This window comes from Suncus etruscus, chromosome 3 (assembly GCF_024139225.1).
Source record: "Suncus etruscus isolate mSunEtr1 chromosome 3, mSunEtr1.pri.cur, whole genome shotgun sequence".
NCBI lineage: Eukaryota > Metazoa > Chordata > Mammalia > Eulipotyphla > Soricidae > Suncus > Suncus etruscus.
The window spans coordinates 143,956,245-143,980,379 of NC_064850.1; the positions used below are offsets into that span (position 1 = coordinate 143,956,245).

The following is a 24,135-nucleotide window of genomic DNA, read 5'->3' on the forward strand; positions in this document are numbered from 1 at the left end:
AAACTGTTCAATGCTTGTATCTGGCAGTGTGGTGCTACTTGGGCTTATCAGTGCTGGGACATACCAGGTCTACCTGGTGGTGCTTGGGGGCCATATAGTGCCAGGTACTCAACTTGGCACTATGTGCACGCAAGATGTGCTATCAATTAGGTCTTTGACTATTGCCCCAACTCCCATCTTTTCATTTACCCTGCACTTGATTTTTATTTTATTTTATTTTTGTTTTTGGGGCCACACCCTGGTAGTGCTGAGACCATTTGGGGTGCCAGAGATTGAACCTGGGTTGGCCATATGTAGGGCAAGGGTGCTGCCCACTGTATTACCATTTCAGTTCCCCTCCTCTTGATTTTTTTTTTTTTTTTTATTTTTGGGCCACACCTGGCATTGCTCAGGGGTACTCCTGGCTGTCTGCTCAGAAATAGCTCCTGGGTTGGGGCCGGCGGCGGTGGCGCTAAAGGTAAGGTGCCTGCCTTGCCTGCGCTAGCCTTGGACGGACCGCGGTTCGATCCCCCCGGTGTCCCATATGGTCCCCCAAGCCCGAGCAACTTCTGAGCACATAGCCAGGAGTAACCCCTGAGCGTTACCGGGTGTGGCCCAAAAACCAAAAAAAAAAAAAAAAAAAGAAATAGCTCCTGGCAGCCGAGGAGGACCATATGGGACACCGGGATTCGAACCAACCACCTTTGCTCCTGGATCGGCTGCTTGCAAGGCAAACGCTGCTGTGCTATCTCTCCGGGCCCTCCTCTTGATTTTTTAACAGTTCTTTTTTTATGGAACTGGAAAGATAGTACAACAAGTAGGGCGCTTCCCTTGCATGTGGCAAACCTGGATTCAATGCCTGGCACCCCTTATGGCTCCTGAGCCCTTCAAGAGTGATCCTTGAGTGCAGAGCCAGGAGTAAGTCTGGGTGTGGCCCAATACCACCTCCCCTCAAATAAAAACATAAAAGTTTTTTTTAGTTAAATGTCTTAGAGTTGACAGTATTGTATACAAAAGTAAGTTATTTTGTTCTTTCCAGAGATTTGAAGTGATATGGGTCTTTATTAATTTTTATTGTTGTTTTTAAGAGAGACATCACAAAATCATTCTTGGTCTGATTGTAATTCCCATTTGGAGTTAACAATTCCAAAGGAGTTGAAACTAAAAGAAACAGAGAAAGTAGATGAAAAACAATTGATCATAGTAAGTATATAACTTCATCTTATTCTTACCTTTTTGATAAAGTATTGTTATATGCCTCTTAGGTAAATTGTAGGCTTTTTTGTTTACTTGCTGCTATTGTTTTGTGTGCCACACCCTGGAGCTGGACAGTGCTTACTCCTGATTTTGAATTCAAGAGTTACTCTGGGCAGTGCTCTGGGGATGGACTGTATGGGATGCTGGGGATTCAACCCAGGCTGACAGCATGCAAGGCACCACCCGCTTGCTATACTATTGCTCCTGCCAATGGTGAATTGTTAAAGGATATGGGTGCCAAAGCCATAGTACAATGGGTAGGCCTTGCATGTAGTCGACCTGGGTTCAATCCCCAGCATCCCATACGGTCCTCCAGAATCTGCCAAGAGTAAATCTCCCCTGAGTCAGTTCGAGTAGTGCTTGGGGGACCCGTATGCTGATATTTGGAACTTAACTGTGGGTCTCATCAAGGCAAGCACCATAATATCTGTATTGACCCACAGAACAGATTTTAATATTTCATCACATTTGTACTTAAATATGACTTCTGATCACATACTTTTCTGGTTTATTAAAATAACATCAAACTATATAAAGTTTTTTAAAAATAGTTACTTTTAATATGTTAAAAATTTAAAAATGGTTTTATTGGAAGGTAAGCTAATAGTTAATTTGAAAGCAACATTGTAGGTATTCTACAATTCAGCAATATAGAAAAGATACTTTAATAGATTAAAAATAAATTTGACCTAGGTTCAATCTTTGGCACTGCATGGTACCCAGAGCATCAATGGTAATGACCCCAATCACAGAGCTGAGGGTGATCCCCAAATTGAGGGGACTGGTGAAGTGGTTGAAGTGATATGTGTCTTAGGAATTCTGGGTTTTATGCATGAAGTGCATATACTCCCTCCCCAGCTATACCCAATGTGGTATGCAGGCCTGGTCCCTGAGCTTTGCAATGTATGACTTTAACAACAAAACCAAAATTAATTTGGGTGAAAGGACCCAAAATAATAGGGATATTTAATATAGTTTCACCTTACATAAATAATCATGATTTTGGGGGGAAGCTCTACTTAACTGTCCTCAGGCTATTCCTGGTGTTTTGCTAGGAGGTTGCTTTGGTGGTGTTAAGGATCAATCAGCCCTGATTATATCTTAATGGCACACAGCTTTAGTTTTTTATTATTAAAATTGTATTTTATTTGTGGGGTGCTGTGCTCAGGTCTTATTTCTGATTCTTGCTTGAGGATCACTCCGGCAATGCTCAATGTGCTGGTGTGGTTCTGGTATCAAATTCAGGTCAGCTGCTTACAAAATTGCTTGCTGCCTTACTCGATGTTCTGATCTCTCTAGTCTCCTCATTGTAACTTTATATAATTACTTTGTTGGTTTTTTTTTTTTTAATTTTTAAATTTACATTTACTCATTTATTTGGGTTTTTGGGCCACAACCTGGCGATGCTCAGAGGTCATTCCTAGGCTCTGTGCTCAGAAATTGCTCCTGGCAGGTTCAGGGGGACCACGCGGAGTGCTGGGAATCAAACCCGGGTCCATCCCGGATCAGCCACATGTAAGGCAAATGCCCCACAACTGTGTCATCACTCTGGCCCCTTTGGTTTGGTTTTTGAGCCACACTAGATGGTGCTAAGGGGTTACTCTGGCTCTGCACTCAGTAATCACTCCCTGGTGGGCCCGTAGGGGGACCCATCTGGGAAGCAGGGATCAAATCAGGCTCCGCCATTTGCAAAGAAGCTGTCAAAATTGTCCAGGCCTTTTTTTGGGCTTCACTAAATGTGCACAAGTGTTGTGTACACAAAACTTTTAAGGCCTGCATCTGAGTTCCCACTAACACCAGTATAATGTGTATGTATGTGTCCATATATGACCCAAGGGGTAGTGACCCATATAGTTAATAAGTTTTATGGTACACTTTACTTTTCATTTAAAAAGGCGTGCTATTGAGGCTTAATTTACTTTTATATTTTGCCATCCCTGGTTGGTGCTCAGGGCTTATTCCTGACTATGATCATTCCTCATGGGTCTAGATTGAACAGATGGGCGCCCCACGCATTGAACTTGGATCAGATGTGTTGCAAAGCAGTTCCTTACCTGATGTACAATTGCTTCAGCTCCATAGAAAACATTTTAAAATAAAAAAATATAGGGCTGAAGCTATAGCACAGTAGGTAGGGCTTAGCACATGGCAACCTGGACAGATCTGGTTCAATCCCCAGCATCACTTTTCTGGTTCCTCCGAGGCCTGCCGGAGCGATTTTCTGAGCCCAGAGCCAGGAATAACTCCTGAGCACAGCTTGGATATGACCCAACCACAGACCCTCTCCGCCCCAAAGAAAAAAGACCAACCCTAAAAATAAATATTCTCAGAGATTTGCTCTTTAGGATATGAGGGCTAATGTTGTGTAGTGCCATCTCACTTTGGGATTGTGTGTTTTTGTTTTTTTTTCTTTTGCTTTTGGGTCACACCTGGCAGCACTCAGGTTATTCCTGGCTCTGCACTCAGAAATTGCTCCTCGGCAGGGCTCGGGATATGGATCATTCCTTATGGATGTCGGGATTCAAACCACCATCTGTCCCTGGATCAACTGCATGCAAGGCAAATGCCCTACTGCTGTGCTATCTCTCCAGGCCCTCATTTCTATTTATTTATTTATTTTAGTTTTTGGGCACACCCGTTTGACGCTCAGGGGTTACTCCTGGCTATAGCGCTCAGAAATCACCCCTGGCTTGGGGGGGACCATATGGGACGCCGGGGGATGGAACCAAGGTCCGTCCTATGCTAGCGCTTGCAAGGCAGACACCTTACCTCTGAGCACACTTTCCCGGCCCCATCATTTCTATTTAATAGCAGTTAAATATTGTCTAATAACTAATTACCATGCTGGAAACAATCTTCAAAGTTAAAATACAAATTTCAAAGGTTTACCTCTTTTAACACTTAGGTGCCAGAGTTGGTAGACATTAAATTTTTTTTGGGGGGTTCACACCCGGCAGTGCCCAGGGGTTATTTCTGGCTCCAGGCTCAGAAATTGCTCCTGGCAGGGCACGGGGGATCATATAGACCTCCTGCATGAAAGGCAAAAGCCTTACCTCCATGCTATCTCTCCGGCCCCCGACATTAAATATTTAACACTTATGTGTCAAGAGTGATTGTACAGTGTGTAGATAGCTTGACTGTACCTCTGGGTATGGCTCCAAAACCATACAAGTTTAAGACTTATTATTTGCTTGTTTTTTTATTTATTGCCACATCTGCTGGCACTCCGGGCTTGATCACGCTCTGCATTCAGGGACCATTCTGGCAGAGGTTGGTGAGGGACAATATGGGAGTGCCAGGGGATGAATCTTGATTTCCTGAGTGCAAGACAAAGATCTTATCCACTCACTGTTCTGTCTTTCTAGCCCCTAACACTTCATGTATTCATTATAGTTTGAGCAGCTGATGTCTATTCTGGAAAAAGTTTTTTGGGAAAATTTTTTTATTTCTTATTTTGTAAATAGGATGCTGGACAAAAAAGATTTGGAGCAGTATCCTGTAATGTTTGTGGCATGCTTTACACAGCTTCAAACCCTGAAGATGAAACACAGCAACTCTTGCTCTTCCATAATCAGTTTATTAGTGCTGTAAAATATGTGGTAAGTGGAATTTTTAACTTTAAAATAGAAGACCAGGTAAATTAGGCCTGGATTTTAATGAAATAGATTACTGTATTAAGTCACTGAAAATTTTCTCTTTTTAGGAATAAGATACACAGTCTTTCAGTATGTATATTGGATTTTAAGAAAAATTTGAACGTAAAACCAGCAAATTTATTCTGGGCTAGTTTATACTGTGGGATTTTTAAAAAGTTATATCGTTAAGGTAATTATTGTTCCTCTTCTAATAGGGGACAGGAAAAGGTCTTCAACTTAAGTATTTCTAAATTTCTCTTTGAGTTATAATTGATATAAAGCTTGTTTAATATATAGGCTTTGTATAACTTTTAAGGACGCTGGTAATAATATATCAAGTGGATGGGTAGAGAGTTCCTTTTACCTGTTCTTTGCTTTCATGTGAGTTTTTAAAAAAATAGAAAAATTAAGGTCAGATTATCTCACAATTTCTAGTGTACTGGAAAAAAATTTCACAAAGTAAATATAGTTTTCTGTGTGTGTCTATATACATACACACATAAATGCATGTGCACGTGCTGTAGTTAATATTTGTTTCTGAAAGTAACAAGATCTTAAATTATTTTGTTCCATTTCAGATATTTTATGAAAATAGTAATTTGATACAATTGCTGTTTGGTTATATCTGAAATGGATTTGTGATTTTATTCCTATACATGTTACCTATCAGTATTGCACACTCACATTAATAAGACCTCCAGGATATCTGAACTGAGATCACCAAATCATTTCATATAGGCTTTTATAGGCAGATACTGCAGTATTTAAAGATTCTTATCATTTTTAAAGTCCTATCTTTTGTCTTGGTAAAAGTTCTTACTCTTTTTTTTTTTTTCCCTTCCCCATTTATTCAGTTTACCCAAGCTACATGAGTTTTTCTCTTATTTTCTACTGTGGTCATATATTACATTTTTTATTTCACCTGTATATGTCTTTTCACATACATATACTCTGACCTAAGCTATTCCAGATAGGAAATGCTGGGGCTGGAGCAATAGCACAGTGGGTAGGGCATTTGTCTTGCGTGCTACTGACCCAAGTTCAATCCCCATGATCCCTTATGGTCTCCTGAGGCTGCCAGGAATGATTTCTGAATGCAGAGCAAGGGCACACTGGGTGGTGCTTAGGGCTTACTCTTTGCTCTGTGCTCATGAATCACTCCAGGAAGATCCAGCATCATATGTGGTGTTAGAGATTGGATCTTGTTTGGCCGTGTGTAAGGCAAGTGCCCTATATGCTGTACTCTTAATTTTTTCCAGCCCCAGAGGCTGAAAAATGTCTTGATTATGTTACTTGACAGGCATTAGTCAATTTGGATCTTTTATTTAGCTTTATTCAGGGGTTTATTTTTTGATGTATTTAAATTTTTTAAAATTTATTTTGTGATTTTTTTTCAACTTGTGTATTGGTGTCTTGGTATGTTACTTATCAGTAGGATAAAGTAAAATGAAAGTTACTACAGAGGAACTGAGTGGTTATGTGAGGACTCATCTTAGATACAACCCTGTTAAATTATTAAGTTGTGAAGATAATATAAATCTGAGAATCAGTATGTGTTAAAATGTTTTCCCCCAACATAATATAGATGGTAACATACCAAGGACATTTATTTAAAACCTTGAATTTTACTCCAGACCTTTTGAAAAGTTTTTTTTTTTTTTTTTTACTAAAAATATGCTGTCTTGGTTCTGGCGTGATAATACAGCAGGTAGGGTGCTTGCCTTGAACACACTCGACCTGGATTCGGTCACCAGCATCACATATGTCCCCCTAGCATACCAAGAGTAGTTCCTGAGTGCAGAGCCAGGAAACCCTTCAGCATTACCAGATATGGCTAAAAAAAAAAAAAAAAAAAAAAAAAAGACAACATAAGCTGTTTTCATAAACCGAAACTTAAAACAAAGAAGGGGTTGGAGAAAGAGTAAAAGAGGTGAACAAAGGTGTCACTTTCTGTTTTCTTTTTTTAATAATATTATATCTTTATTTAAGCACCATGATTACAAACATGATTGTAATTGGGTTTCAGTCATAAAAAGAACACCCCCACCCTTTACCAGTGCAACATTCTCACCATCTCCTTCTCCCCCACTCCCTGCCTGTATTTGAGACAGGTGTTCTACTCCTCTCACTCTTTAACATTGTCATGGTTGCTGTTAGTATAGTTATTTCTCTAATTGCACTCAGTACTCTTTGTGGTGAGCTTCATATCGTGAGCCGATCCTTCCGGCCCTCATCTCTATTGTCTCTGGGCATTATTACAATAATGCCTTTTATTTTTCTTAGGTGCCACTTTCTTTGCATGTTTTAGACTGTGATTCCTTTACTGGTACCACATATTGTCCCCTGAATACCACCAGGAGTGATCTCGGGTATAAGCCCTGAGCACCACTGGGTGTGCTCCCTCAGTTAAACAGTTACTGCCCACTTTAGTTAATGCTGCTTATATATATTTAAAAACAAGATTATTTCAATCCAGTTAACAAAAATTCTGCTTAAATATGAAAATTTCAATTTTTTGGGGGGGGTCACACCCAGCAGTGCTCAGGGGTTACTCCTTGCTCTATCCTCAGAAATCGCTCCTAGCAGGCTTTGGGGGACCATATGGGATGCTGGGAACCAGCGTCCTTCTGCATGCAAGTCAAAAGCTCTACATCCATGCTATCTCTCCAGCCCCTGAAAAATTTCAATTTGTTTCAAGGAAATGTTTTGTCCTAAAATGTTAGACACCAAATTTTTGTCTTGTGCCTATTGGTGTGATTGGTGGTATAGCCAATATATAGTACTATACCCATACTGTTGGGTTTTTTGTTGTTGCTACATACTGTTTATGTTATTTCATACTTGTTGATGCTGAAGGGTTACTCCTGGCTCTGCACTCAGGAATTACTCCTAGAGGTACTTGGAACTAAATAAGATGCCAGGATTGATCTCAGGTCAGCATTGTGGAAGGCAAATGTCCTACCCACTGTACTATCGACCCAGCCCCAGTAGTATTGTTTTTAAAGACAAATAGGAAAATAGTACCAAATGTTTTTGATTATAACTTTATTAAAAGCAGGCCTACTTAAGTTTATTTTGTTTTGTGGCTATACTAAGCCGTATTCAGAGCTGACTCTTGGCTCTGCTCAGGGGTCACTTCAGAAGGGCTCAGGGGACCATTTGAAGTGCTGAGTATGGATCTGGGTTGACTGCTTGCAAGGCAAGCACCTGATGTACTATCTCTCTGGCTTCTTAAGCTACTTAAGTTTTTAAATTCATCCTTTTCATGTTTCGTAATGAATTTTAAAAGTTTATCTCCCAAATAACCGTAATGCAGTTTTTAAAAAGAGGTTATATCTTTTATGCCTTTTAAAAAGTACCTATGTTTAGATCTGGATCTGATTCAAATTGAGTATAACATTCTAATTGTATGATTATTTCTGCTCTTTTTGTAATTTTGACAACACATTGCAACCCTCATTATAACCACCTGAAGTTTACTTTTACCTTTGAGTGCTTTATTTTTTAAGACAGATTCTGATTTAAAATACTTTAATCCACATGAATATGTCAAGTTTATTAATAACTTTTTTTGGTAGCATCTAATATTTTATCCTTTCCCCAAAAAATCCATACTGGATTGTTCAAGGAAATCACCTTTACTTCAGACAGTATTAAATGCAGACCTATTTACTAGTTTCATTGAATTTTCACTAATACTAAAGAAACATCTCCAAAAGATGTTCTGTTGATTTTCTCTAGTAGATGTACATACTGATTCCTGAGAGACCCCCCACCCCCCTTTTTTTGTAAAGTTAGTTGGGTAAAACGAATGAAACAACCAGTTAAACTCATTTCTTCTGTACATATTTTTAACTTCAAAGCTCCTAGAGTTTTAACCTCTGGTTCAGTCCCATCTTACTAGATTTAAGTGGCTTTTGTTTTGTTTTGTTTTTTTTCCATGCAGGTTCTGCTCATTAATCACCACGAGTGTGGATCTGAAGAAGAGTTTATTACCTCTTTTTTTTGAGTATGTTTAACTTCAGATACACACAACGTAGCCTCTCCTTCCCTATTAGATTCTTGGAAGGTAGTTATATTTTTATAGTATCATTCTTTTAACTTTGATAGATGTGATCAATAAGAATAAAAAATGATTCCTTACATAATGGCTACTGCATGCAAATCAGTTCATTTAAAACCTCCTGGAGGTCTTTGGCATGCCAGACTTAATAAAATCTTGAGTGTTTGTGTGGAGGTAACCATGTTCAAAATAAATTTAAGAGTTTATTTCTTTAAGAAAGAGAAAATTTTCCTTTAGGCTCTGGGAATTAGTGACAGAAGGGGCTTGCTTTTGGTTTGTGATTTTCAAAAGTAATTTAAAAAGGGAAATGATAATTAGGAATATCTTTATTGTATTTGATCTTTAAACAAGTACTAGAAGTTTGCATTGTATGCTTTAAAAATAGTTGAATTATCATGTATTACTAGTTCAACATTACTGAGCATAATATTTCTCCATGTTTGTATTTTCCTTGTATATGAACATAAAAATGTGACATATAGGCATAAAACTTATTATTTTTAATATCTAGGGCTGGAAAAAAGAAAGAATTCTTGCTGAATACCCAGATGGCAGGATAATAATGGTTCTTCCGGAAGACCCCAAATATGCTCTGAAGAAGGTAAATTTTCAGGATAACTTAATTTTGTGGCTAATTTTAAGGAGAAATTTTTTTTGCCCACGTGACATTTAAAGTACTAATTCTAAAGACAAGTATTGAAATAAAAGCCAACCACAATCATGTTTGTAATCAAGGTGTTTAAATAGAGATATTAATTAAAAAATATTAACTAATTAAAAATCAATTTAATAACATCTTGTTAGATATATATGAAATGAACCTTCAGCAAATAATTTCCGGTATTATTAGTAATTTGAGTGATAAAGGGCTTAGTAGGTTAATGAGTAAAGCTATGTGATTTCAGAGATAAGAATTAATACGTGGGGGAATACGTGGGGGGCCGGAGAGAGAGTGCAGTGATAGGACATTTGCCTTTCATGCTTTTGACCCGAGGTGGACCTGGGTTTGATTCCTGGCATTTCATATGGTCCTCTGAGCTTTCTAGGAACAAATTCTGAGCGCAGAGATAGAAGTGAACCCTGAGTGCTGCTGGGTGGTCCAACCCCTCCAAAAAAAAAAAAATTTAGTAAGTGTAAAGTATTAGTCTAAAAGTACATTTCTAAATAAGAGCTAATTGCAGGGGCCAGGGAGGTGGCTCAAAGGGTTTACATGCTGGAGGCCCAGTTTCAAGCCTCTGCATTACAGGGTTTCCCAGTAATTATGAGACTGAAACCTAAAGAGTATGCTAGGAAGAACCCCTGAGCACTGCTTGCAGTGGCCCAAAATATACAAAAAGCTTCTTGCAGAAAAGAATTTAATGATAGAATATAGTGATGTTGAAGTTAAGGGAAAAAGTATTTCTAAACATGGTATAGAAAACTTAAAGTTCTCGGGCTGGAGTGAATGTACAGTGATATAGGGCATTTGCCTTTCATTCAGCCGACCTGGAATGGGCTCAGGTTTGATCCCTGAAATCACATGTAGTACTCTGAGCCTGCCAGGAGCCATTTCTGAGCACAGAGCCAGGAGTAACCCTGAGCTCTGCCAGGTGTGGCCCCCAAAAACAAAACAAACGAGAAAGAAAATGTTTTCTTTTGTATATGTGTAGGGCTTTAGTACAACTTAAAGCTGTACTTGAAAGTTTCAAAGAAATAATCAGCAGAAAGATAATGAAGATTGGGACTATTGTATAATAACATCTTAGGGGCTGAAGTGATAGTATAGTGAGCAGGACACTTGCCTGGCCAACCTGGATTTAATCCTCAGCATTCATTTTGGTCCCCTAAGAGCAGAATCAAGAGTACACCCTGACTGAGTACTGCTGGGGCTTGATCGTACTCATATGTGCATTCATACACACAAATATCTGAGATGACAGCTATACCAATTTATAGTAATGTTATTATATTTTTAAACGATATACTTAAATTTTGTTTTATAATTTCCAGATATATATCTTATGTATATCTTTGGATATAAAGCTATGGGTCCAGTAAAATTATACGTATACTAGAGTATTCAAAATTTTTTTTTTACTATTTAGGCTTTTGGGTCATACCCAACAGTGCTTAGAGGTTTCTTCTGACTCTATACTCAGGGATTTCACTTAGGTGATGCTGAAGGGACTCTGCGTAGTACTGGGGATTGAATTAGAGTTGCACATCACTTTATTTTATTTAATTTTATTTATTTTTTGTTTTGTTTTGGGACCACTCTCAGCTCTGTGCTCAGAAATTGCTCCTAGCAGGCTGGGATATTCCATATGGGATGCTGGGGATCGAACCTCGGTTGGCTGTGTGTAAGGCAAACACCCTACCTGGTGTGCTTTCACTCCAGCCCCCACCTTACTTTCTTTAAAGCTAACTATTGGACCTCTTTATTGGCGGGGAGTGCTCATCTGGTAATGTTCAAAGATTACTCCTAGCTCTGCACCCAGGAATTGCTCCTGGCAGTTCTTGTGGATCCAAATGGAATGCTAGGAATATTTTACCCAAAGGCAGATTAAGGAAAACACTTGGAATCTGTTACTTGATAATATATAGCTAGCTAACATTTTACTTTAAATAAGTTTATCTAGTAGTTGAGCTTCTAGATAACCTGCATGTATGAAGGCTAGCCCCAAATATGCCTCCATACTACCATTGCATAGTAGTATAGAAAGTAGCAATTAGAATGACAGACTTGCCACCTATTTTGTATTTGAAACATTGATCCTTGTGTAAAAACAAATTCTTGTTGACTGAGTTAGTGGTTGAATAAATGAAATTTGTAGAATATTTTTTACTTCTAGCTATCATTATTTGGATAATACACAAGTGAGGAGGTTGCTATACAAGCATATATGACATCTGGACTTCCCTTACACAAATTCATCAGTAAATGCTAATATTTTCATTTTACTTTCACAGGTCAAAATCTTAGTAATTTGCCATTTGCTGTATTATTAGCTAGTAGCTTTCCTAGGCAAAAAAGGTTAAAAGTTGAAATCTATGGCAGGAGAGAGAGCTCATTTGTAGAGACCCTGGTTTCAATCCCAAGCACTGCAGTACCAACAATAAACTAGAGAATTAAGGAGTTACAAATCATTTGCTTTATGGAACTATATTGGGAGTTGTAATATGGGCTATTCCTGTTCTAGGATTAGGAGGACTTGAGTTTTCATCACTGAATAAAGATGTTTTAGATGATATTTTACTATTTTGCTGGTCTGAGGTATTAGCCTATAAGGTTTATTTGCGCATAAGCAAATATCAAATTAAGTATTACAAAGATTTTTTTTTTTTTTTGGCTTTTTTGGTCACGCCCAGCTGTGCTAGGACTTACTCCTGACTCTGTATTCAGGGATCATTCTGTTGGTGCTTAGGGGACCACTTGTGGTACCAGGGATCCAACCCGGATTGGCTGTGTGCAAGGCAAGTGCCTTTCCTGATGTATTATCTCTGGCCCATACAAATTAGTTTATAAGTGAGAAGGCACTAATATTAGAATGCCTATTAAAGTTAGATTTACTTAACTAAATTTGACAATAATTCTAGAAGGTAAACAAGAAGCAAGTTTAATACTATATTAACATTATGATTTGAAAACTTTTCTCCATGATTTTTTAGTTATCTTTTCTTTTTTTTCTTTCTTTTTTTTTTTTTTTTTTGTGGTTTTTGGGTCACACCCGGCAGTGCTCAGGGTTATTCCTGGCTCCATGCTCAGAAATTGCTCCTGGCAGGCACGGGGGACCATATGGGGCGCCGGGATTCGAACCGATGACCTCCTGCATGAAATGGTAAATGCCTTACCTCCATGCTATCTCTCCGGCCCCTAGTTATCCTTTCTTGTGGGGTCAGGGGTTGAGACATAGCTGCTGCTGCTGCTGCTCAGAGCTTACTTTAGGCTCTGTGCCAGGGGTCACAACTGGCAGACTTGGGGATCTGTATGGAATGCTGGTTATTGAACCTGGGTCAGCCATGTGCAAGGCAAGTACCCTACCTCCCTTTACTATCTCTCCAGTCACTAGATGTCCATTGTTGGACATGAGAATGTTTTTAAAATTTTGTGTTTTATTTCTTTTGTATGTAAAGTGAGGAACTATTGACCTCTAGGAAATGTTCTGTTTAAATTAGATAATGTTTGTACAGTGCACTACATAATGTCTGGCCTTTATTGTTAGCGAGATAAACTTTTCCTGGATGGAGAGCTAGTAGCATTTAGGAGGCTCTGATTTCATCCTTGGGACTAAGCCAGATGTGCCACCCACTCCTGAAATAAAAAAGAGACATACATTCTTCTTGTCTGAATGAAAATGAGAATGAGAATGCCTATTTCCATTTTACTGAAAGAGTATGGTCTATGTCTCTAAGAGGAAAGTGGTTTGTCCTGCTAAGTTTCCAGTGCATTTCTGCTCATTCTCAAATCCAAGATGCTTCCTAATGATCTTATTAATTATAGAAGCTGTGTGTTCCCTAGACTGCTTGGAAATTCTCTAGATTTTTCTTCATTCTGCAAATTAGTGACAGGGCTTGAAAAAGTTATTAGTACAGTCATTCATATGACATCTTTTGAAGGATGTCCTACTTTGAATTATATTTAATTTACTCAACTGCAGGATATTTTAATGTACATACAGTTCTTGTTTTCACTCTTATAAAAATATTATTTATTTGGCAGGTCGACGAAATTAGAGAGATGGTTGATAATGACTTAGGTTTCCAACAGGCTCCACTAATGTGCTATTCCAGAACTAAGACACTTCTCTTTATTTCTAATGACAAAAAAGTAGTTGGATGTTTAATTGCGGAACATATCCAGTGGGTAAGTGATTTTTTTAAGAATGTTTATATGTAGTTTGGTGTTTAAAGAGTCTGCTCTGACTCTTCAGTAGCATAATCCTGATAAGTTTATCAACATTTTATATAGAGGAAAGTGGAATTGAATTCCATATGCACTTTTTATTAGTTGTGCTTTTTGCTTTGGGGCCACATCTAGCCAAAGCTCTGGAGTTACTGCTGGCTTTGTGCTTAGGAATTACTGCTGGTAATTACTGCTGGTTAGGAAACCATATAGGATACCTGAGATTGAACCCATGTCGGCTGTATACAAGACCAGTACCCAATCTGCTTTACTATTGATCGGGCCCAATTATTTGGTTGTGGGGGCTGCACCTGGCCATGCCTAGGAGTTGGTCCTGCTCTCAGGAATTACTTCTGAACAAGCTTGGGGTTAAGGGGGATGAATAGGAATGCTGGAGATAAAACCCCATTGTTTAGGAAGTTTCTATATTAGATGCTAATTGTTCTTTCAAAAGTAGAATAAATTAAGCTAGGCAAACTGTACCTTTGTGTGAAGAAGAAAATAGCCTTTTTTGTTAAAGAGGGTCTTATTGTAGCAACCATGCCTATTTATATCTCATCTGTGGCTGTTTTCATGCACATTACTAAGAAGTAAACTGAATAGATGAAATTGAGACCAGGTAGACTGCAAAATCTAAAATATTAATCTGATTCATTATAAAAATTGCCAGTCCCTGAAGAGATTACTACTCATATCTTTGATTGCCTTGACTTGTATTTAGAAGCCATATTGTGTTTAAAGATAGACAGAGGAATCATAGTAAAAGGAATATGTGTTTATATTATGAGAGTCATGTAATTTTAGACAAGTTTTAAAAAACAGAAGATTCAGGGCTGCAGCCCTGAATGGAAGTAGAGCATTTGCTTTGCATGCTATAGACCTACAATCCTTGGCATCCCTGAACCTGCCAGGAATAAATTCTGAGCATAGAGCCAGGAGTAGCCCCTGAGTGCCATTGGACATGCCTCCAATAAACAAACAAACAAACAAAAAATCAGAAGATTAGGATTTTTTTTATTATGTTTACTTTGAGATATTACTGGTTAAGGGGTGTGTATGTGTGCACTTTATGGCTGAAACCCAATTATGAATATGCTTGTAACCATTGTGCTTAAAGAAATTATTAAATAAAATTTAACAAAACTATCAAATGTGACTTTTTCATAAAGGTCAGTATTAAACAATTTATATTTAATCTCTGTTTAACAGTCCTCTCCCTCACTTTGATACATGTAGGGCTACAGAGTTATAGAAGAGAAACTTCCAGTTACAAGGTCAGAAGAAGAAAAAGTAAGATTTGAAAGGCAAAAGGCCTGGTGCTGCTCAACATTGCCAGAACCTGCCATTTGTGGGATTAGTCGTATATGGGTATTCAGCATGATGCGACGCAAGAAAATTGCTTCTCGAATGATTGAATGCCTAAGGTAATACAAATATAGCTCTTCAAATAGATTCTAATAGTTTAGGATTTAAGTAGAGTTTCAGAAAACAAACAGACAAAAAATTGTTCAGGACCAGGTTGATAGCTCAAAGAACTGGGGTAGATGCTTTGTATGTAGAAGTCCGGATTCAATTCACAGTATCACATATTCCTTATGGTCCCTGAGCAAAGCCAGGAACACCCTACTTCCATGTGTGTTCCCTGCCCATGACCCAAAAACCCAGCTCTTAATTAAATTTAAATGGGCTTGCTCTTCAAGCCCACATTCTACTTTAAACAAATATCTCATATATTTCGATGTATCATTGCTGGTTTTTCTACTCTGAAGAAGTCCGTGTTCTCTTTTGAACACGTATTTTCTCTTTCTTTTCTCTCACCTCTTTGTAGTTGTTGTTGTTGATGATGGTAGTGGTGGTGGTGGTGGTGGTGGTGGTGGTGGTGATGGTGATGCGTGTGTGTGTGTGTGTGTGTGTGTGTGTGTGTGTGTGTGTGTGTGTGTGTGTGTGTGTGTGTGTGTGTGTTTGGGCCACACCCGGTGGCACTCGGTTTACTCCTGGTTCTGTGCTCAAAAATCGCCCCTGGCAGGCTTGGATGTCATTTGGGATGCCAGGAATCAAACCTGGGTCTGTCCTGGGTTGGCCACATGCAAGGCAAATGCCTTACCACTGTGATATTGCTTTGACCCGGTTTTTTGGTTTTTGGACCACACCTGGTGGTGCTCCTGGCTCAGCTCTTAGGGATCCTAGTGGGTCTTGGGGAACCATATGAGGTACCAGGGATTGAATCTAGATGGAATCTAGATAGACCGTGTGTTAGGTGAGTGCCCCTACCTGCTATACTATCTCTAGCTATGATGTCAAGTTGTTTTAAAGAAAATTTACCCTAATTTAAGAGCATTGTAAGTTGTTGGATTTTTTTGTTTGTTTTTTGGGCCACACCTGGCATTGCTCAGAAAGTACTCCTGGCTCTGCGTTCAGGAATCTCTCCTGGTGAGCACACAGGATCGTATGGGATGCCAGGAATCAAACCCGGCTCAGCCGCTTCAAGGGAAGTGCCCTACCTGCTGTGCTGTTCCGGGTCCTGTTGTTTTATACTTATTTATGTTTTTTTTTTTATTTTCTTGGTTTTTGGGTCATACCCGGCAGTGCTCAGGGGTTACTCCTGGCTCTGTGCTCAGAGATCGCTCCTGGCAGGCTTGGGGGACCATATGGAATGCCGGTTTTCAAACCACCGACCTTCTGCATGCAAGACAAACGCCCTACCTCCATGCTATCTCTCTGACCCCCTGTTGTTATTTTTTTAATTATAATTTTTTATTTAGTCACTAAAATTACAAAGGATTGGTTTTTTTTTTTTTTTTTTTTTTTTTTGGTTTTTTGGGCCACACCCGGTGACGCTCAGGGGTTACTCCTGGCTATGCGCTCAGAAGTCGCTCCTGGCATGGGGGACCATATGGGATGCCGGGGGATCGAACCGCGGTCCGTCTCCTAGGCTAGCGCAGGTAAGGCAGGCACCTTACCTCCAGCGCCACCGCCCGGCCCCAAAGGATTGGGTTTTAGGCATACACCATTTCACCAGTGCCCACTTCCCTCCACCAGTGCCCTCCCACTTACCAGTCTGCCTATAAGAGAGGTAATTTTTAGATGTAAGCTTTTGCACTGTGGTTTATAGTACTGTTGCTGATTGGGTTTTATACATAACACTTTATTATGTTTCAGCAAAAATGTTACATTAAAAGTTGATTAAAATTTTCTTCTTTTTTGGTTTTTGGGCTATACCTGGTGTTCCAGGGTTACTCCTGATTTCACTCTAAGCAAACACCCTACTTACTACACAGTCTCTCTAGCCCCTAGGATTTTTTTTTTTTTTTTTTTTTTTAGTTTTAGTTTTTTGGGTCACACCCGGCGGTGCTCAGGGGTTACTCCTGGCTGTCTGCTCAGAAATAGCTCCTGGCAGGCACGGGGGACCATATGGGACACCGGGATTCGAACCAACCACCTTTGGTCCTGGATCGGCTGCTTGCAAGGCAAACGCCGCTGTGCTATCTCTCAGGGCCTAGGATTTTTTTTTTTTTTTTTTTTTTTTTTTTGGTTTTTGGGCCACACCCTGTGACACTCAGGGGTTACTCCTGGCTATGCGCTCAGAAGTTGCTCCTGGCTTCTTGGGGGACCATATGGGACGCCGGGGGATCGAACCGCGGTCCGTCCTAGGCTAGCGCAGGCAAGGCAGGCACCTTACCTCCAGCGCCACCACCCGGCCCCAGGATTTTTTTTTTTTAATTTTTGTTATTTTATTTCATTTTTATTGTAGGGCTTCAAATAGCACTGCTCAAGACTTACTCAGACAGCCAGGAGTAACCCCTGAGCATTGCTGGGTGTGGCCCAAAAACCAAAAAAAAAAAAAAAAAAAGACTCATGACTCCATTCAGGAATCACTTTTCAGTGGTACTTAGAGGACCTTATGGGGTATTGAGGATAGAAACAGGCTCATAAGGCAAGTGTCTTACCCTCTTTATGATAGTACATCTCTACAGCTCTATCTTGCTTGATTTTCTTTTTAATAGATCCCTCCTTTTGCTAAATATGTAGGTTAAAAATTTTCAGTCTGAGGCCAGAATGATAGTGCAGTGGGGAGGGCATTTGCTTTGCACTTGGCCAGCCTGGGTGCAATCCTTGACATCCCATATAGTCTCCTGAGCCCACTAGGAATGATTCCTGAATGAAGGGCCAGGAGTAATCCCTGAGCATTGCCTGGTATTCCCCCCCCCCCCCCAATTTCTCAGCCAGGCCCATTGCTTCAATGCAGGGGTTCCATCGAGATGGAACTCAGGGCTGTCATGCCTGGCATACCCATGCCACTCCAAACATTGCTTACGGACCAGTGGTGTTGGGATTTCTCTAGAGCTGTATCCAGCACTGGATGGGGGACCATATGATGCTTTAAATGTATGAGTCTTAACGTTTTTGTTTGTTTTTGGGTCACACCTGACTGTGCTAAGGGGTTACTCCTGGCAAGCTCAGGGGGCCATATGGGATGCCGGGATTTGAACCTGTGTCCGTCCTGGGCAGCTGCGTGTAAGGCAAACACCCTACTGCTGTGCTATCACTTCATCCCCTGGAAATGTATGAGGGGAGGGTTCTAGTTTTCTACTTTCTCTGTAACACTTGATTTTTGTTTGTTTGGTTTTTGGTTTTTGGGCCACACCTGATGACACTCAGGGTTTACTCCTGGCTATGCTCTCAGAAATTGCTCCTGGCTTGAGGTCCATATGGGACTCAGGGGATCGAACTGCTATCTGTCCTAGGCTAGCACATGCAAGGCAGATGCCTTACAGCTTGAGCCACCCACTCTGGCCGCTTGTTTGTTTTTGGGTCACATCAGGCAACGCTCGGGGATTACTCCTGGCTCTTTGCTCAGAAATCGCTCCTGGCAGGCATGGAGAACCATATGGGATGCCGGGATTTGAACCACTATCTGTCCTATATCAGCTATGTGCAAGGCAAACACCCTACTGCTGTGCTATCTCTCCAGCCTCCTCCAATACTTGTTTTTTTGTTTGTTTTGTTTAGCTACCTAGTTAGTAATGAATAGTATATCATTGGGAATTTGATTTATATTTCCTAAATGTGTAATAATAATTAAAACGTGCTATTGTCAGGGCTAGAGTGATAGGACAGCAGGTAGAGTATTTGCCTTGCACACTGCTGACCCAGAACCAACCCAGGTTCGATCTCCAGCATCCCTTATGTTCCCCTGAGCCTGCCAGGAGCAATTGCTGAACACAGATCCTGAAATAACCCCTGAGTGCCTCCAGGTGTGGCCCAAAACTGGAAAGAAAAAAAACCCAGTGCTATTGTCATTTTTAGAGAAATAACTAATACCTATGTCCTTTTCTGTTTATGTGGAGGGGATTCCCCACACGGAGGGTCTGGATTTCACTACCAGTGATATTTGGCCTAGAAGCATGGGTCTGATGAATATGATCCTGCTCAGGTCCAGTGTTATACTTGGCCTCGTGATGTTAGAGGGCCTCCAAGGCCATTCTGGCGAACCATGAACATGGGCTCTATTCCTTTGCTGTCAGTGTCTATTTAGTCTTGGTGGCCACGTCTGGCAGTTTGATACCAGGGATCCCATATGCAAAGTATATTCTCCAAACTTTTGAGCCTCTTTCTGACCCCCTAGGTCCATTTTAATTTGGGGGAATGGGGAGAAAGGTCTACATATGACTGTGATCAGGTTTTTACTCCTGACTCTGTTTAGGTATCACTCCAGGTAGAACTCACAGAATCATGGGTGCCAAGAATTTAACCTGGGTTGACTGCATAAAGTACCTGTCTGCTGTACTATTGCCCTGATCCCTCCCTTCTCCCATGTCCTATTTTGTTTTGTTTTGTTCGGGTCCATACCTAGCAGTTCTCAGGAGTTATTCCTGGTTCTGTGCTCAGGGCTCATCTCCTGCAGTGTGCAGGGGACCATATGGTATGCTGGAGGCCAAACCTGGCTCAGCCAGTTGCAAGGTAAAGCTCTACCCTCTGTACTATACCCTTTCCCCATGCCTATTTTTAAATTGGTTTATTTTTTTGTTTTTGAGTTGTGATATTGATATCCATTGATGGACTAATGGATAAAGAAAATGTATGTAGTGATAGAGGTATATAGTACACTAGATAGGGCACTTAATATGCATACTTACCACTCCCAGCACTGTATGCAGTCCTCTGATCTCCAGAGTGAATCCTAGAGAGCCAATATAAACCCTGAGCACTGCCAGTATGTCACAAAAACCAAAACCTAAGTATGTATACGTGCATTAGCCATAAAAAGGAATGGTATTTACAGCATGATTGGAACTTGAGGACATTATCCCAAGTGAAATAACTTAATACAGAGAAAAATATGTGTGGAATCTAAAAATGATTTTCGTTTGTTTTTCTTGCCTCACAAAATGGTGACACTCAGGGTTTACTCTTGGCTCTGGGCTCAGAAATTACTCCATGCAGGATTGGGGACCATATGGATGTCAAGAATTGAACCTGGTTGACTGTGTGCAAAGCAAACACCCTACCCCTGTGCGATTGCCCCTGCCCCTCAATTTCATTCTTTTTGTGTGTCCAGTTTTCCAAGGTTTTATTAGAATAGGCTATTTCGTTTCAGTCAATGATTTGATACACTTGTCAAAAATTCACAGATGTGTGGCTAGAGCGATATAGTACAGTATTTACCTTGCATGTGGTTGACCTGAGTTTTATTCCTGGCATCCAATATCCCATATGGTCCCCCAAGCTTATCAGGAGTGATTCCTCAGTGCTGAGCTAGGAATAACCCCTGAGCACGCTGGGTGTGATTCTAAAGCAAAGAAACTGAAAAATTCACTGACCTATAATGTGAGTGAGGTTTATGGAGAGAACACTATGGGTCTTCTCTTAACCGTATAACAATGTCTTGAATACTGTAGCTTTTAATATGCTCTGAAACAATGGAGTGTGAGATTTCTAGCTTTGCTCTGAATGTAGTATTTCTTGGATTTTGATGTGAGTTTGAGGATAGTTTGCCCGTTTATGAAAATAAGCTGTAGATCAATTTGGAGACTACTGAATGCAGTCAAATCCTGAACCATACATATCTCCATTCTTAACAATATTGTCTTCTATTTCCTAAGCTTGGGATGTCACCTTAATTTTTTTTTAATGTGATGTTTTCTTGGATTTCTTCACTTTATTTTTAATTTTTGAAAGGGTTTTTGGGCCACATCCTGCTGTGCTCAGGGGTTACTCCTGGATCTGTCCTCAGAAGTCACTCCTGGCAGACCAGAGAACCAAATGAGATGTGGGTATCGAACTCCAGTCTGTCCCAGTTCGTCTGTATGCAAGGCAGAAGTGCTACCACTGTGCTATCACTCAGGCTCTATCAATTTAAATCTCCTTTAAGTTGTTTGAATAGTATTGTTTCTTTGCATTTTATAGGTATATTTTATTTTATATGTACTTTTTTGTTAAGTTGCATGAATTATTTGGTTATTGTAAATACTTCTAGTTTTCTTGTGATTATTGTATAGATTTTTGTTTGTTTTTGGGTCACACCTTATTGTGCTCAGGAATTACTCCTGGCTTTGCACTCAGAAATTGCTTCTGGCAGGCTTGGAGGACATATAGGATGCCGGGAAGTGAACCACAATTTGTCTTAGGTCCACTGCATACAAAGCAAATGCCCTACCACTGTGCTATCTCTCTGGCCTCTCATTTTGTAGATTATAATTTTTAAATCTTGCTTCCTTGCTGACTTTTTTCACACTCTTGGTTCTGCTCTCAGGAATCACTCGGAGTACCGTATGGGATGCTGGGGATCGAATCTGGGTCGGCCTGTGTGCAAGGCAAACACCCTATCTGCAATACTACTGTTCCAGCCCTAAACTAATTTTTATTCAGTATTTTTTTGTAAATTCCTTAAGAATTTTTATATGCCATTTGTAAAATTTCCCTAATTTTTGTATTATTACATTGTTGACTAGAAGAGGTGCAAGTAAATTATCTTGTTCTAATCCATGGTTTTATTTATTGTTTTGGGGCCATATCCATCGATGTTCAGGGGCTATTGATAGGCTGAGGGGACCATATGGGATGCCAGGGATCGAACCCTGATCAGCCACATGTAAGGCAAATGCCTTACCTGCTGTCTCTCTGGCCCCACATGGAAACAGTTTGTCTTTCACAGTTGACTTTGCTAGTCTTTTATTAGGATGTATACATTTAAGTTCCTTATACGCATAGTTGATGTGTATTTGGTGGGTGATGTGTGAGGGCTACATTCTCAGTCTTGAGGGCTTACTCCTGGCTGTTTGCTCGGGGGAAATATCAGGGTTCCATTTGGGGCCATTTATATGCATGGCAAGTGACTTAACCCCTATACGATATCTGGCTCTTGAGTGTTTTTATGCTGAAAAGAGTGGAGTAAATGTTAAATTGTTGTTGCTTTAATATAAAACATTTTATGGGGCTGGAGTGATAGCAGTTGCCTTGCATGCAGCCAACCCAGGACAAACCTGGGTTTGATACCTGGCATCCCACATGTTCCCCCAAGCCTGCCAGGAGCAATTTCTGAGCACAGAGCCAAGAGTAACCCCTGAGTGCTGCCAGGTATGGCCCAAAAACCAAAAAAAAATTTAGTCTCTATTACTAATATTTTAGATGAAAAATTATTTGTGATAATTTTAGAACATATTACCTAAAATGTTCAAGTAAGATTAATTATATTTGATAGGTGTTTCCAGTTTGAGTGATTAAAACATTGTGGTTTTTTTTTTATCCCCCCCCCCCTTTTGTTTTTAAACAGGAGTAACTTTATATATGGCTCATACTTGAGTAAAGAAGAAATTGCTTTCTCAGATCCCACTCCTGATGGTAAACTGTTTGCAACTCAGTACTGTGGCACTGGTCAGTTTCTGGTATACAATTTTATTAATGGACAAAATAACACCTGAAACAGATTTATTGCCTATAGTACTAGAAGATCTACTGAAGAGAAATGGATTGGTTGCTGACTTTAACCAGGAACTAGGGCCATTTTTATTATAATGAACTCAGGATTGGCAACAGCCATAAGGTTGTTCCATTTTCGTAAATCGGAAACAATGCAGTAATAGCTTATTGTTTTGTTTTTTAAAGAAGATATTTTATTATCTTTTACAGAAATTTATGATTGATGTATTTTATCTATACTTATTTAGACATGTTTACATGCAGCAGATAATTGTTCATAGTGGACTGAAAATAATGCAAGGACTATGGTCTCAGTTGATAAGTATATTTTGAAGTTCTGAATATGGAAATATACCAGTGTAGCTTGGTGTACTGTAATTTTTATATGAATCTGCTGATACCAGTTATGATTTTAAAGATGTATTTTCACAGAGCAGAAATCAGTGTTTTATTATTCAAGAAGAGGCCCTGAAATACACTTTGAACTCTTAAAATAGCAAAGTTCCAGATAACAGGACGAGTGTGGATATTGAAAATTTTTCTTTGATTTCTGTGTTGCGGAGCTATCAATGGAAAGTCAATACTCGCTACCCTTTAATATGTTTTAGTTTCTCTTTTTAAAACAGCAATTTTGACATACTTAGGCTATTAATAAATCCCAAAGAGATACACACATGTATGGAATAGTCACAAGCTAAACACGGATAACTTGGTATCTGCGTTGCTATTTCTCAGAAATACTACACTGAGTATATACCTTCATTACTGAACTTCATTTTAATACTTGTCTATCCTTCATAGTGCCCTCTACTTTTAAAGGGTTTATATGTTGAAAAACTGCTGTGGCCTTTTATGATATGTATATAATGTATAATAAAATAATAAAACATAATTGATAGCTTTATAAAAATGGATAAATGTAATAATGTGTTGTTTGTATTTTCCCAGGAAAGTTCTTGGGTCAGTACCTTGAAAAACAATTAAAAAAACACTGGCTTCTTAAAAGGTAGTCTTCCTGTTTTTCAAAAGGGTCAGTGTGTAAGCAAGACCTTTTGTCATTACAAGGCAGGATCCGAGCATCAGTTTCCTCTTCTAAGAAGTGCCTTGGCTCAAGAATGAAACACCGGGGCCGGAGAGATAGCGTGGAGGTAAAGCGTTTGCCTTGCATGAAGAAGGATGGTGGTTCGAGCCCCATATCACATATTGCCCCCCAAGCCTGCCAGGAGCGATTTCTGAGCGTAGAGCCAGGAATAACACCTGAGCACTGCCAGGCGTGACCTCCCCCCCAAAATGAAACACCATTATGATTAGATACAGATTGATTTTATAAGGTAGAAGTATCATTTTCATTAAAAACCTGCTAAATTTAAAGCTTTAGAGTTCAGATTTTAACAGATTGG

The 24,135-nt window shown here is 39.7% G+C and overlaps 2 protein-coding genes across 2 annotated transcripts in view; both read left to right on the forward strand.

Annotated features, from left to right (window-relative positions):
- Positions 1 to 23,653, forward strand: part of ESCO1 (establishment of sister chromatid cohesion N-acetyltransferase 1) — a 37,294-nt gene extending 13,641 nt beyond the window's left edge. Inside the window, exons 5-10 of the mRNA XM_049770026.1 lie at positions 1,068 to 1,182; positions 4,701 to 4,835; positions 9,446 to 9,535; positions 13,634 to 13,777; positions 15,053 to 15,240; positions 22,590 to 23,653. Coding sequence (XP_049625983.1) covers positions 1,068 to 1,182; positions 4,701 to 4,835; positions 9,446 to 9,535; positions 13,634 to 13,777; positions 15,053 to 15,240; positions 22,590 to 22,737 — 820 coding nt within the window. The 3' untranslated portion in view covers positions 22,738 to 23,653. The remainder of the gene's footprint in view (positions 1 to 1,067; positions 1,183 to 4,700; positions 4,836 to 9,445; positions 9,536 to 13,633; positions 13,778 to 15,052; positions 15,241 to 22,589) is intronic.
- The window catches only part of ROCK1 (Rho associated coiled-coil containing protein kinase 1), a 647,994-nt gene that overhangs the window by 26,703 nt on the left and 597,156 nt on the right, over positions 1 to 24,135 (forward strand). The window lies entirely within an intron of this gene.